Below are 15,684 nucleotides of genomic sequence, written 5' to 3'. Positions count from 1 at the left end.
CTTCACGGGGACCTCCCTGGTGGTCCACCCTGGCCAGGGAACCAGATCCCGCATGCATGCCGCAACTAAGAGTTCACATGCCATAACTAAGAAGTCCATGTGCTTCAACTAAGACCTGACACAGCCTAAATAAATTAATAAATAAATTTTTTAAAAATAAAATAAAAAAGACCTTCACAACAAAAGAAAAACAAAAAAAAGTAATGACATACAATCTCATCAACTATCAAGACAGGGAGAAGAATTAAAGATAAATCTGAGGACAACTGACTAAAACAAAGATTTTATTCAATTCCATTAATTCAGTCAACAGTTACATCTACATACCAGACACTGCACTGGAGTTGTAGATACAACGATGAGCAAATCAGTCTTGCTAGATTTCACCCTTTGCTCTAGCCAGACAAGATCGTTTATGGATCCCAAGATTGTCTTTAAAATATATTCCCCATCCCTCCTAGCTTTAGTCATTCACAAATGTTGTAAGTACTCCTCATTTACAGTCATCTAATAAAACACTGGAAAAAGGAAAAAGAAGGCAAAGTCCTACTGTATGCCATTAGAAATCTCCCTCTGGGCTGACATTCATTAATTGACACCCTCTGCATGTTTATTCACCCAGAGAGAAATTCTATGTTAACTATACTAGAATCCAAACTATATTTCCACAGTCAATAGGGAAATCATAAGAACTCTGCCAAATGCCTTACTGACATCATATTTTCTTGTAACTACAAGAAGGAGGTAGGAATCTGCTCTTAGAACTGACCCCAAATTATAACTACTTCATTTCTCTGTGCTTAACAACCATCCCTTTGATAATCCATTCCAGAAACTTCTCCATGATCTTCCAGCTCATCAACCTTCATTTGTGGACTCATATAGTCTTTTAAAATATTGGAATTAGATTTCTTTCTAACCATTCTTCCATCCCTAACTTCAGTTATTCACAGCAGGTAAAACTTGCCTCCAGGACAGTGTTTTCCAACTTTTGTCACATTATGACACACACAGAAAATGACAGAATTTGTAGGGAATCCTGGGGAAAGAGGTCAGAGCTATTTTGGGAGGAATTACCAGCTATAGGGCTCAGTGGCCCCAGTCTCCATGTTAACTCAGCTTCTCTTGCCACCCACAACGACAAGCAAGTTTGTCACACCTGTAATGCATTTATGCCCTAGTATATTGCTTGATGAGATAAGACTTTTTAAATAAATGGGAATTAACATTTTATGAATTTTGCAGTAACTGAGAAGCAAAAATTAGCCAAAGTCAGCACTGGGAATTGCTAGCTAGATGGAAAAAACCAGGTGTATTTCTAGGGCACCTCATACCACACCCTGTGCAATTATATCCCGTAATCAATATCTTCTGATATTAATGACTCACCACAAAAAAAAAACAACTGTCTCAACAACCTCAAAGTAGCTAGGAAATACATCTTTTAAAAAGTAGTATTTCTGCTCCTCTAGATTTAAAGGTCCTTATTAGTCACTAATCCCACTCCCATACTACAATCATCATTTGCAGCCTTCTTTGACAAAGACACACTTTCTAGATAAACAAGATACATTCTGTTCCAAGGAGCTGAAAATCAGAGCTGCCTACCTGCTCCTTACTACTTGTAAGTCCTGGTTCCAGAGAACTTGCCAGAAATACTCACAGTTACAGTATATCCTATATATATTAACTATTCCTTTTTCTACAGCTAAAAATCATTACAGATTTTTACAATGAGTAAAGAAATCAAGAAACTGGCATCTGAATAAATCCTACTCATTTTATGAAAAAGTTTGTACACAAATTATTTCTTTCTGACAAAACAGTGAAATTTGACTAAATGAGAAAACATGGAAAACTAATTATAATAATTTGGAAATAAAAAAAGAAATACTAGCTTTCACTGACTTCATTAAATCAGGCCCTTTAATCAGTGGTATGAAAAACAGTTTATGCCTTCAGCATTATTAAGAAGGAAAGAACTGGTAAACAAAATATGCATCACTCAAGAGATTAAACTAACAAAATAAAAGAACAAAGTCAAGGGTCTGAAATTCATCCTTAAGGATAGAAGGGTAGGATAAGAAAACCTTATACTTTCTCAATTACATTTCCAAATTTTCCTTCTTATTTAGCTGGGTCTTCTTTAGAAATTAACATTTAGGTCATATATATAAGACTGAATCTCAAGAAGGTAGTTAATAAAGTGCCTTTGCAAGAAATACTACAGAAATACAATTATGAGTTTTCTTAAAGTCTTGACCCTTAAGAGTCTCTAACATACATAGAATTTTAAAGGTTAAAATGAGGTACATCTTTTACCATGGACAAGTTCAAACAACAAGACACCATTAATTAACAAAAATTTCAGCAAAAGTACTATGAATTTACATAAGGCTTTTGCTGAATAAAAAGAAGCTTGCTTGTAATCTGAATAAAAAGAATTGTTTTCCTAAGCTTTCGACAAAATTCAACACCCATTTATGAAAAAACCCTCCAGAAAGTAGGCATAGAGGGAACTTACCTCAACACAGTAAAGGCCATATATGACAAACCCACAGCCAACATCATTCTCAATGGTGAAAAACGGAAACCATTTCCTCTAAGATCAGGAACAAGACAAGGTTGTCCACTCCCACCACTGTTGTTCAACATAGCTTTGGAAGTTTCCACAGCAGTCAGAAGAAAAACAAATAAAAGGAATCCAAATCGGAAAAGGAGAAGTAAAGCTGTCACTGTGTGCAGATGACATGGTACTATACATAGAGAACCCTAAAGATGCTACCAGAAAACTACTAGAGCTAATCAATGAATTTGGTAAAGTAGCAGGATACAAAATTAATGCCCAGAAATCTCTTGCATTCCTATACACTAATGATGAATAATGTGAAAGTGAAATTAAGGAACACTCCCATTTACCACTGCAACAAAAAGAATAAAATACCTAGGAATAAACCTACCTAAGGAGACAAAAGACCTGTATGCAGAAAACTATAAGACACTGATGAGAGAAAGTAAAGATGATACAAATAGATGGAGAGATATACCATGTTCTTGGACTGGAAGAATCAACATTGTGAAAATGACTATACTACCCAAGCAATCTACAGATTCAATGCAATCCCTATCAAACCACCAATGGCATTTTTCACAGAACTAGAACAAAAATTTTCACAATTTGTATGGAAACACAAAAGACCCCAAATAGCCAAAGCAATCTTGAGAAAGAAAAACAGAGCTGGAGGAATCAGGCTCCCAAACTTCAGACTATACTACAAAGCTACAGTAATCAAGACAGTATGGTACTGGCACAAAAACAGAAATATAGATCAATGGAATAGGATAGAAAGCCCAGAGATAAACACACACACACACACACACACACACACACACACACACAGGTCACCTTATCTTTGATAAAGGAGGCAAGAATATACAATGGAGAAAAGACAGCCTCTTCAATAAGTGGTGCTGGGAAAACTGGACAGCTACGAATAAAAGAATGAAATTAGAACTCCCTAACACCATACAAAAAAATAAACTCAAAATGGGTTAAAGATCTAAATGTAAGGCCAGATATTATAAAACTCTTTGAGGAAAACATAGGCAGAACACTCTATGACGTAAATCACAGCAAGATCGTTTTGACCCACCTCCTAGAGGAATGGAAATAAAAACAAAAATAAACAAATGAGACCTAATGAAACTTAAAAGCTTTTACACAGCAAAGGAAAACATAAACAAGATGAAAAGACAACCCTCAAAGTGGGAGAAAATATTTGCAAATGAATCAACTGACAAAGGATTAATCTCCAAAATTTACAAGAAGCTCATGCAGTTCAATATCAAAAAAACAAACAACCCAATCCAAAAATGGGCAGAAGACCTAAATAGACATTTCTCCAAAGAAGATATACAGATTGCCAACAAACATATGAAAGGATGCTCAACATCACTAATCACTAGAGAAATGCAAATCAAAACTACAACGAGGTATCGACTCACACCGGTCAGAATGGTCATCATCAAAAAATCTACAAACAATAAATGCTGGCGAGGGTGTGGAGAAAATGGAACCCTCTTGCACTGTTGATGGGAATGTAAATTGATACAGCCACTATGGAGAACAGTATGGAGGTTCCTTAGAAAAGTAAAAACAGAACTACCATATGACCCAGCAATCCCACTACTGGGCATATACCCTGAGAAAACCATAATTCAAAAAGAGTCATGTACCACAATGTTCATTGCAGTACTACTTAAACAGCCAGGACATGGAAGCAACCTAAGTGTCCATCGACAGATGAATGGATAAAGAAGATGTAGCACATATATACAATGGAATATTATTCAGCCATAAAAAGAAACGAAACTGAGTTATTTGTAGTGAGGTGGATAGACCTAGAGACTGTCATACCGAGTGAATTACGTCAGAAAGAGAAAAACAAATCCCATATGCTAACACATATATATGGAATCTTAAAAAAAAAAAATGGTTCTGAAGAACCTAGGGGCAGGACAGGAATAAAGATACAGACATAGAGAATGGACTTGAGGACACAGGGAGGGGGAAGGGTAAGCTGGGACGAAGTGAGATAGTGGCATGGACATATATACACTACCAAATGTAAAATAGACAGGTAGTGGGAAGTGGCCATTTAGCACAGGGGGATCAGCTCGGTGCTTTGTGACCACCTACATGGGTGGGATAGGGAGAATGGGAGGGAGACACAAGAGGGAGGAGATATGGGGATATATGTATATGTATAGCTGATTCACTTTGTTATAAAGCAGAAACTAACATACCATTGTAAAGCAATTATACTCCAATAAAGATGTTAAATAAATAAAGTAAGTAAGTATGTATATGCCCTTCAAGCCAGCAGTTTCACTCCTGGGATTCTGTACTAAATAAATAAAACCATCAGTCCTTAAAAAAAAAAAATTGTTTCTCTGATTAACAATAAACAAAACTGCAAATTAAAAATCATGCTTCCTTGACATATTTACTCTACCAAATGTAAAACAGATAGCTAGTGGGAAGCAGCTGCATCACACAGGGAGAACAGCTCAGTGCTTTGTGACCAGCTAGAGTGGTGGGATAGGGAGGGTGGGAGGGAGACGCAAGAGGGAGGGGATATGGGGATATATGTATACATATAGCTGATTCACTTTGTTATACAGCAGAAACTAACACAACATTGTAAAGCAATTATACTCCAATAAAGATGTTTAAAAAAAAACATGCTTCCAAGTCAAGGAAATCAAGGCTACCTCATTCAAAAACATATCATATAATATATGACAACTTTCTGATCTTCTACATGCTCTCACTTTTGAAAGAAAAACCCATTCTAGAAACAAATAAGTACAAATAGAGATGAAGACTTTTACAATTTTAAACAGTTTAAAATGTTCCACATCTTTCTTGAAAAACTAATAGAAGTCTCCACCAAAGCACATTTAAAACCATATTAATCAAATGTACATACAAAAGAGATTAATTTTGGTAATCTACATAAAATTGGTGGGATTTTAAATACTACTACGAAGAAAATGCAGTGTATAGCTATTACATTACTCATTATCATTTTCTCTTATTAAATCCTTAAAAATATAAAGTGAAGCATACTTTCCAAACTCAAAATTTATTTTTTAATTAAAAGATTAATATAAATTCAAATTAACAAAACCTATTGTTTCTGTTATCAATAAAATAATCTAATAAACATAGGCAACTATTTAATTCATTTAACGATATTAACATTTATTGATTACCTAAGTGTCAGGCCCTCTTTAAGAGGTTGGGATATATCAGTGAACAAAATAAGACAAACAAACCCTGCTCTTATAGAGCTTACATTCTAATGCTCAACTTCTTTTTTCGCCCTTCTGGCTCTCTATTTTTCATGTCCAAAAAAAAAGACGGGAGAAATACTGGACCTCTCTTTACAATCGCATAAACAGGTAAGATTTTCTGTCACCATTTCCCTGAAGAATCATCACAGACAGAATTTTCTTCCCCATAGTTGTAACTAAAAACAGGACTTCATAAGTCAGAAAGAGAAAGACAAATACCGTATGCTAACACACATATATGGAATTTAAGAAAAAAAAATGTCATGAAGAACCTAGGGGTAAGACAGGAATAAAGACACAGACCTACTAGAGAATGGACTTGAGGATATGGGGAGGGGGAAGGGTAAGCTGTGACAAAGCGAGAGAGAGGCATGGACATATATACACTACCAAACGTAAGGTAGATAGCTAGTGGGAAGCAGCCGCATAGCGGAGATCAGCTCGGTGCTTTGTGACTGCCTGGAGGGGTGGGATAGGGAGGGTGGGAGGGAGGGAGACACAAGAGGGAAGAGATATGGGAACATATGTATATGTGTAACTGATTCACTTTATTATAAAGCAGAAACTAACACACCATTGTAAAGCAATTATACTCCAATAAAGACGTAAAAAAAAAACAGGACTTCAGCTTCCTGAAGCTTTGATTCTTAAGTTATCAGCACTACGGGGCGCAGAATAATCTCATAATAATTTTAGGATGCCAAAAATCATAAGTTCCACCTTCTCTTTTACGTTAATAAAACTTATTTTTTAAATATAAAATAAAAGCCAAAAGTTGTTATTAAACCAAAAGTAAAGTTCATATCTTATCAAAGATCCCATGTCGAGATAGTATAAGTTTTTCTTAATTTAGTACCTAATTTTTTGGCAATTGCATAAGCCTCATCTGGTGACTTAGCCACGTGTCCTTTGGGAATGGAGACGCCAGCTTCTTGCAACAATTCCATACTCATGTATTCATGTAGTGAGAGATTCCTTTGCTGTTGCTGCTGTATTTGGAGTCCATGGTTGTTAAATAATCCAGAACTTCCCAGAACCTAGAGAAATTGGGGACATATTTATACAGAGAGTGATTTAGCAGTAATTCTCGTTAAAAACACCTTCTCAAAATACTTTAGAGTACTCCGTTCTTCAAAACTATAACAAAATTGTTATATTAAGACATCAAAATATAATATTCAGAGTAAATTACAACACAAAACTAAGAGCTAATCTACTAGCTAATATCAAATGTTACCCTTGTAGTTTTAACTATTTCCTCATCACCTCTAGTCCTTATCTTTTATTTGAGCTTTACTACCGTATCTCTAATGATCTACAGAGCATTTCTACCTCAATGCCGAATTTCGCAGATCTAAAACCCATCTCCTATTTCCACCAAATCAAAAATCCTTCCCATCTTTCTTCTCTCCACCCTTCCTCCGGCACCTAACAAATTGCCTGACACTAGAGGTAACTGAATGATTTGGTAGCATTAAGCTTTCATGCATTCGAAGCTCAAACCCCTACTTCATCTGTAGTGCACATTGTGGTGTGCTGCCCAGATCCTCCCTTGGGACCAAAGCATTCATAGCCCAGCTGCTGGGAGTGTTGGCAGCTGACAGGTCTCAGCTGAGTCCCCTCACTGGAGCCTCCCTGCCTTAAGTCATACCTCCTTTCCCACTGTCAACCTGCAGCCAATGACTGGCCAATGAGGGTTAAGGGAAGGATGTAAAGACCTGGCACCTCACCCCAATTTGGGACAATTCAGGACCATCCTAGCTGCAGACCTTCCATAGGAAGAGCAGAGGTCCCCAATGCACTGCACCACAGTTCTATGACTCCCTCTATTCAGTCCTCCTTCCTTCACTCTCCCACAGTTGTTGATCCAGAGATCACTTTCCAGTAAACTTCCTCCATGAAACTCTCCATCTAATAGTCTGCAAATTACAGCTCAGAGAACCAATCTGCAACATCATCTTTAATGCATTCCTTCTAAATGATTCCTTTAACTGGTGTCTCCTTTACAAACCCAGTTCAGGTGTATGTCCTTCACAACTGGACTGCGAAAGCTTCCAAGAAAGAAATGCCCTACAAACTTCCCTTTTTCAATCTACGTAGAACATTCATTCATTCAAAAACTTACTGAGCACCTAGACACTGGAAATAGTGAGGTGAACCCAACAAAACCCTTGCACCTAAAGCTTACAATCTAGTGTGTATTTGTGTGTCGGGGGGAGGAGGAGGCAGAGACAATAAACAAAATACATCAAACAGTAGTAATAAGAGTAAGGAGATAGAAAATAAAAAAATAAGATGTGCTATTTCATACAGCTGGAGGAGTTTTCTCCACTAAAATATCCCTCAGTAGAGCTGAGTAAGAATTATTTTTTCAAAAAGAAATAAGTAGGAAACAAATAAGGTGTCCCTCTACCAGCTGAATAAGTCACTGATGAAAGACAAATGACTATGAGAGCTGTCAGCCACCGGTGGCAAGGCCACAACAATGAGAACTATTGAAGGAAGGATGCAATCAGGAAGATCTCTAGCATCTATGGTCGCAAAGCTCCACTAAGTCAGAGCCTAGTCTTAGCCCATCATTAACAACACACAGAAACACCTCCCTCCCTTTTTTCAAACTCCTCAATCCTATCAACTTTATATGGCAATATGTAGAACAAATTAAGTGCTATGAAAGCCTTGGAAAACTGCACTGGAATCACACATTTAAGTGTTATCCACCCATACATTCCCATTATCTCCACACAGAATACAGAATACTGAAACGTTGTACATACGAAACAGTATCATAAAAACTGAATTCAAAGAAATCTTATACAAAACAGTCTGATTTTTTTTTTTTTTTTTTTTTTGCAGTACGCGGGCCTCTCACGTTGCGGAGCACAGGCTCCAGACGTGCAGGCTCAGCGGCCATGGCTCACAGGCCCAGCCGCTCCACGGCATGTGGGATCTTCCAGGACCGAGGCACGAACCCATATCCCCTGCATCGGCAGGCGGACTCTCAACCACTGTGCCACCAGGGAAGCCCAAAACAGTCTGATTCTTAAAGAGGAAAGTCTGCATCAAAATTACCTGGGAATGCCTCTAAAAATGCAGATTCCAGGGTCCCCCTTTCATCTATAAAATCAGAGCCTCTGGACTGGGCCACAAGAAATCTGCACTTGTAAACAGTTATTCAGCTGATTCTTAAGCACGCTACAGTTTGAGAACCACTAGTCTAACAAATCAATCACATAGAATAGCAAGCTATTTCTGATTCATCTGGTAAGCTAAAATCCTGGATAACATTTCTCTTGGGTAGCTCAATTCCCTGATTTAGTTTCACTTTAATATTAAAAACCAACAACTTCCCAAACTTCAGTATACATCTACCTTGTGAAATCTCATTCCTGGGTATATACTCAACAGAAATGAGTGCTTAATCTATCAAAAGGCATATATAAGAATGCTCATAGCAGGCTTATTCATATAGACAAAAAAATGGAAATGACTCAATTGCCCATCAATAGAAGAATGGGTAAATTGTAGTATATTAATATAATAGAATACTACAGAGCAAAAAAGAAAAAACCTACTGCTCACAAAACAATGGATTAATCTCACAAATATAATTTTAAGGGAAAGAAGACAGACACAAGAATACATACTTATATGATTTCTTTTTATATAGTTCGGACCCAGTCAGAATTAACATACAGTGATGGAAGTCAGAATAAGTGGTTACCTTCTGTTGGTGAGTATTGGTAAAGAGAGTGCCTTCTGAGAGCTAAAAACACTGTATGTATATCTTGATCTGAATGGTGGCTACACCATTATGTACATGGACACCTACGTAAAAATTAATCTAGCTATCCACTGAAGTTGTACATAAATTATGCACTTTGCTGTACATAAACTATACCTCAAAATAATAAAAATAAGGGGGAAAGGGGGAGTACCTAGCATAAGCTTGACGAAAATAGTCATACACTGAAACATTTTTGAATGCCTATATACCAGACACTACCAGGAACACATAAAGAATGAGGCCAACCACAGAGTTCACAGATGTATAAACAAACAGCTGCAACACATATAAGAGCAATCACAGTCACTAAGTGGCACCAAATTAGCTGGACAGACCAGAAAAAAATACCATAGAGGCCTGATCCTAGTTAAAAAAAAAAAAAAAAATCTAACATTTATAGAGGACACTTTGGGGACAACTGGGGAAATGTGAATCTGACTTACACACTAGATATAAGTATTTCAGCAATTTTAAATTTCCTAAGTATGATAACTATATTGTGGTTATTTAGGAGAATGTCCTTATTCTTAAGAGACATACACTGAAACATCTAAGGGTGAAGAAGTGCCATGATACCTGCAACTTACTTTCAAACGGTTCAGCAAAAATAAATGAATATAATTTATACATACATACATATCATATAATTTTTTTAAAGATAAAGCAAATGTGGCATAAAGTTAAATGTAGGTGAAGGCAATACGGGTGTTCAATGTACTGGCTGGAACATACCTATCAGTTTGAAATTTTTCCAAAAAAGGCTGAGGATAAATCCATGATGCAAAACTCTAAGTATAGGGCTTCCCAGGTGGTACAGTGGTTGAGAGTCCGCCTGCCGATGCAGGGGACATGGGTTCGTGCCCCGGTCCGGGAAGATCCCACATGCCGCAGAGCGGCTGGGCCCGTGAGCCATGGCCGCTGAGCCTGCACGTCCGGAGCTTGTGCTCCGCAACGGGAGAGGCCACGACAGTGAGAGGCCCGCGTACAGCAAAAAAAAAAAAAAAAAAAGAAAAGAAAAAACTCTTAAGTTTATTTTTATGGTTTCTTTCAAATATCTATATGTATTTTCAAATATCTTTATTTACAAAGAATTAGTAGTACTCATAAGGTATTGCTGATAGCTTTTTATACCACTTTAAAGTTTTTTTTAAATATCTGAAATATTTTGATAATCCTTTCCTTGCACCACTAGAAGTTGTAACTTGAAATATCATCAGCTGTGAATTATGTTGGTAATACAAATCACTGCATAATCACAAAGATTCCCACATTTAAGTATTTTTCTTTCCTGATATTATCACTTAGAAGACTCCTACTGCCAAAAGGCCACAAATTCCTGGCCAAATTCCTACCCCACCACCTATCCAATCACATACCTAGTTTAAATAATACTTAGTCAAAAGTGGAAAAATGTAGTTACTGGGGAGTATGATTCACAACAAACAAGAAGATACCTTAAATTATTTAACCTGAACTATTTTTACCAAATATACACTGGACAAAAGATACAGAGAAACTGGAAAAGGGTCAGAGAACTAAACAAAATGTTTAAGAGAATTTGCTAAACTCAGTGGGTGACCTTGAACAAGATTCCTTAGGCCCTGCACCTCTATGTCCCCATGTACAAAAGCAAGAGGTTAGACCCAATTTTCACTGCAGCACCATTTACAATAGCCAAGACGTGGAAGCAACCTAAATGTCCATCGAAAGACGAATGGATAAAGAAGATGTGGTACACATATACAATGAAATACTACTCAGCCATAAAAAAAGAATGAAATAATGCCATTTGCAGCAACATGGATGGACCTAAAGATTATCATACTAAGTGAAGTCTGTCAGACAGAGAGAGACAAATACCATATCATATCACTTACATGCGGAATCTAAAAAACAAAAAAATTGATACAAATGAACTTATTTACAAAACAGAAACAGACTCACAGACACAGAAAACAAACTTATGGTTACCAAAGGTGAAACGTTGGGGGTGGGGGTGGGGGAGGTGGAGCGATAAATTAGGAGATAGGGATTGACATATACACACTACTATATATAAAATAGATAATCAATAAGGACCTACTGTATAGCACAGGGAACTCTACTCAATATTCTGTAATAACTTGTATGGGAAGAGAGTTTGAAAAATAATGGATATATGTATAAATGAATCACTTAGCTGTACACCTGAATCTAACACAACACTGTAAATTAACTATACTCCAATATAAGACAAAAATTAAATTTAAAAAAAAGCAAGGGGTTAGACTAAGGTGATTCCAAACTCTAAAGCTATATTACTTAATGTGAGGGTGGAAGAGAAGGTGTTTAAGACAATATAATAGGCATCTCTATATGGAGAGATAAAGACTTTTAAAGGTAAATTTCCAAAAGTATAAAAACAATGTTAAGAATGGAAACATATTTGTTCACCAAAGTCTCATTTTCTAAAAACTAGACAGCCCCCTTTAAGACCCATAAGAGGGAAGTTCAAGGCCAAAAAAGTATCACTTCTCCTATTAAGAAGCAAACTCACAGAATTCACTAGGTTGAAAGTATGAATAGCTTTAAAAAGAAAAAAAAAAGTCTAAATCAATTCATTTACGACATGTCTGAGGTTACTTCAGAACACAACCTAAAATTCTGGAATTGACTTAGGAAGCTAATCATGCCCTTCCACAAGTTTATCAGTGTCAATGTTGGAAAGAATTAATTCTTATGCTCTAGGAAAAACCGTAGAGCAGATTCAAGCACACAGGTTTTAGAGCCAGACACTTCTGGAATTAAGCCTCAGCTATGACCTCACCTGCTTGGTGACCTAGACCAAATTACTCGTTCTCTTAGCCAAGGTTTCTCCATCAATGATGTGGAAATTAATGACTGACTTACAGTGTTGCTGAAAAGCCTACTGAGAGATTACATGTAAAATGCTTGGCACAGTCCCTGGCCTACAATAAATGCTCCAACTGAGCCCTCCTACAACCAAGTTCCCTTACTGAACTTATGATTAATCTCTCTACCCAAAAGCTTATTCCCTTTCTTGTCCCCTCCAACTTCAATCCTGTGCTAACTGAACACTGATCAACCAGAGTCAAATGACTAAAATTGCTGTGTTGATAACACCATTAATGCACTAAAACTGCTATTGCACATACCATCATTAAAGTACAAACTCAGGTTGTTTCTCCAGGGCAAGATGAGCTAATAGGCCCCCAAGCCATGGACCATTTGGCCAGAGAACCATAAACAGGAGACAACCTGACCCTCTGAAACTAGAATTAAGAAATGTCACAGAAGTTACACAAGCCAATGATTAATCCCAGCTTCTTTGTTCTTCCCCTTTAAAAACAACTCCTAACTCAAAGACCAAGTTGTAGTGGATTTGTGTCTTGTCTCACACTCCCTTGCTTGGCGCGCTGCAAATAAACGCTTACTTTGCTGCAAACAACCCCTGACAGTTTCGCTTTCTGTGCCACGGGCACACAAGCCCTTGCTCCGTTACTTACACACTTACACACACACACACCCTGCGTCTATCATAAACACACACACACATATCCTGCGTCTATTATACACACACACACGCACACACCCTGCGTCTATTATACTATATTCCATGCAAAAATGAAGTGATCCAAAAGACTATCTTATTTCCCCAGTTGGTAAGCTGGTAAACATCATGTCATTACCGCTATTAAGCAGAACAGTACACCACTACTTGGCGGAGATGGGAAACTTCCCGGCCTCGTCCCAGAAAAGGCCAGTCAGCAAGCACGGCTGGTTCTGTGAAGCCACTCCTACGTGTGACAGCTTCCAAGAGACACAAAAGTACATCTGAAGGGCATTTTCCCCCTCCCCAAAGAGGGGCCGCAGAAACCTCGGTCCACCGCGCCGGACGCCGGAGCAGCAGGAGAAAGCGTCCGGCCGCCACCTCTCCACACGGAGCCCACCCTGGCTCCCCGCCGCCCCCTCAATAACTGGGTGAGCAGCCCTCGCCAGAATGCTGGAGCTCCTCGCAAACTTAAGCCTGAAACAGAAAAGCGCAAACAAGAGCCCGCTCGCAGTCCTGGCGGGCAGCACTCCCGGGCAAGCCGCCCGCCGGCTCGGCGGGGCACCCCCTGATACCCAATGTCACCGACTGCGGAGTGACCCCGAACCGGGCCCCGGACCCCCTCACACCTCGCCCACAGGAGCCAGTCCCCCACCTCGCCCTTTCTCCTGCCGACCCTCAAAGCGAGGGCGGGCTGGGCCGCAATACCTGGGCAGCGGCCTGCAGCGCCGTCCGGGACCGGTGGCTCCTAAGGGTGGCGGCAGCCAAGAGCCGGCTGTAGAACATGGAGGCCGCCATTTCTGAGTCCGACCCAGGCTCCTGGGCGCCGCGCGCAGACGCAGAAGCTCTAGGCGGCTGCCGACGCAGCGGCTCCCGACACGCGGACCGCCCCTGGCCCCGCCCATGGGGCGGAGTCTAGGGTTAACTGCTGCGGCGGCTCGCCCCAGGCAGGCAAAGCAGGAATTGCTCCTGAGAAGCTGGGCTTGGCGGGCGTAGAGCAAACTTTGACCTTTGTAACTGTTCACCGCAGCCTCAATAAACGACCTTCGGCCATCGCTCAGCAACCTGAAGTTTTCCTAGCGAAATGTAATAGGGAGACGACTAGCGCCACCACCTGTGTGATCTTAAGTTCTCTGAGCCTCAGGTGCCTCATCTCTTTAAGATTCAGAAAATAAGAACTGCATGTCGGTTTTGTGCCAAACACTGCAGTTGAGCTTTGGGATACAGCAGTGAGTAAAACAGAGCGGTTCTGTCCTCTAAGAGAAGATGCTCAGCCACTGGTTACTGAGAACTGTTGCCGGGAGACACCTCTCAGCTCTGAGGAACTGCTCCAAAAATGTAAGGGAGGAGCCAGGTTGTACAGGAGTTTTTTGGTGGGGAAAAAAAAAACATGTAGTCGAACGTAAAAGGATCACTGCTAATCACAAAGAGCAGACATCTCAAGTTAATGATTTTAGTGCCTTTCTAGGTATGGGAAGATGCAAGGATCTGGGTTCGTTGAAATTATTCCTCAGAAATGCATCTTAACTAACTAGGACCAGTATCCAGAGCACAGAATGCTTCCTGTTTTTCTCCATCCTGAATTCCCCTCGGGGCACACCCAGGAGAGGAGGTGTGTGTGTCCGGGGCTCCGGTGGCTGATGATGGCTTGATCCTTGAGTAAGTGGAATGGGGGACAACATTCGCTATCCACGTTACCAACCCAGAAGATGTATCAGAATCACCTGGGAAGCTTTTTTAAAAAATACTTTCACCAGAACCCATCTAAGGAGTGGAGTCAGGGCATCTGTATTTCTTAGAGTTCTGCAGGTGAATCACATGCACACATTGTGCATGGAAAACCCTGAGATGACATGTGCCCCACCAAAGAGTTGACCACTGGACAAATGACTGGGTGCCTATTCTGCTCTGAACAGTGAGCTTTAAAATGTGTCAAAGCGATTTCTGTGGGCAAGATCTTAACCTAAGAGTAAGTGGGCATTGCTGACAGACATTAGCCAGGCTCTGGCACCTACCTCTGATGCACAGTGACCCGATCCACAGAACAGCACTGTGCAATGAAAAAGTGAATCTAAAACAAGCAGCCTATTGAATTAGGGAATGGAAAGGAGCTTTTTGCATCCCCCCTTCCCCCCCCCCACCCAAATCTCTTAGGTTCTTAAAGGTAGGACTTTCTCAAAGACTTTATTGTTTCATTGACACTCATGCAGGGACTGACCTCAAGGCTCCTTTCATCGCTAATTGATATTTTGTGCATTTTGAAACAGGAAGAGGGGAAACAAACATTAGCAGTTCATATGTCTCTTGCTCCACCTTTCTACTGCCCAATCTAACCAATCAAATAAAATCTGGATAATGTCCCAAAACCCAGCATTGAGACCTACCGGTTTCTGTTAGGAACAGCTATCCCATCAGATACGAATAGAGCTTATACTTATTTTCAAGCCAGCTCTTTTTAATTGACAGTAGACACAGTAGTTGAGCTACC

At 39.5% G+C, this 15,684-nt stretch overlaps 1 protein-coding gene across 4 annotated transcripts in view; it reads right to left on the bottom strand.

Annotated features, from left to right (window-relative positions):
- SUCLA2 (succinate-CoA ligase ADP-forming subunit beta) overlaps positions 1-14,045 on the bottom strand; it is a 48,225-nt gene extending 34,180 nt beyond the window's left edge. For 2 of the 4 annotated variants that reach the window (XR_012327670.1, XR_012327671.1), the window contains exons 1-2: positions 13,905-14,045; positions 6,716-6,896 (exon numbers count right to left, since the gene is read on the bottom strand). Coding sequence is in view for 1 of the 4 variants with exons in the window: in XM_019936579.3 (XP_019792138.2) it covers positions 6,716-6,896; positions 13,905-13,994 (271 nt within the window). In the remaining 3 variants the exon portion in view is untranslated. Of the gene's footprint in view, positions 1-6,715; positions 6,897-10,378; positions 10,544-13,904 lie in introns of those variants that run through there. The other 2 variants (XR_012327672.1, XM_019936579.3) reach the window with 2 other exon arrangements.
- Between the last annotated feature and the right edge of the window lie 1,639 nt (positions 14,046-15,684).

Source organism: Tursiops truncatus, chromosome 18, assembly GCF_011762595.2.
Source record: "Tursiops truncatus isolate mTurTru1 chromosome 18, mTurTru1.mat.Y, whole genome shotgun sequence".
NCBI classification, from domain to species: Eukaryota; Metazoa; Chordata; class Mammalia; order Artiodactyla; family Delphinidae; genus Tursiops; species Tursiops truncatus.
This window is presented reverse-complemented; position numbering and strand designations above follow the sequence as displayed.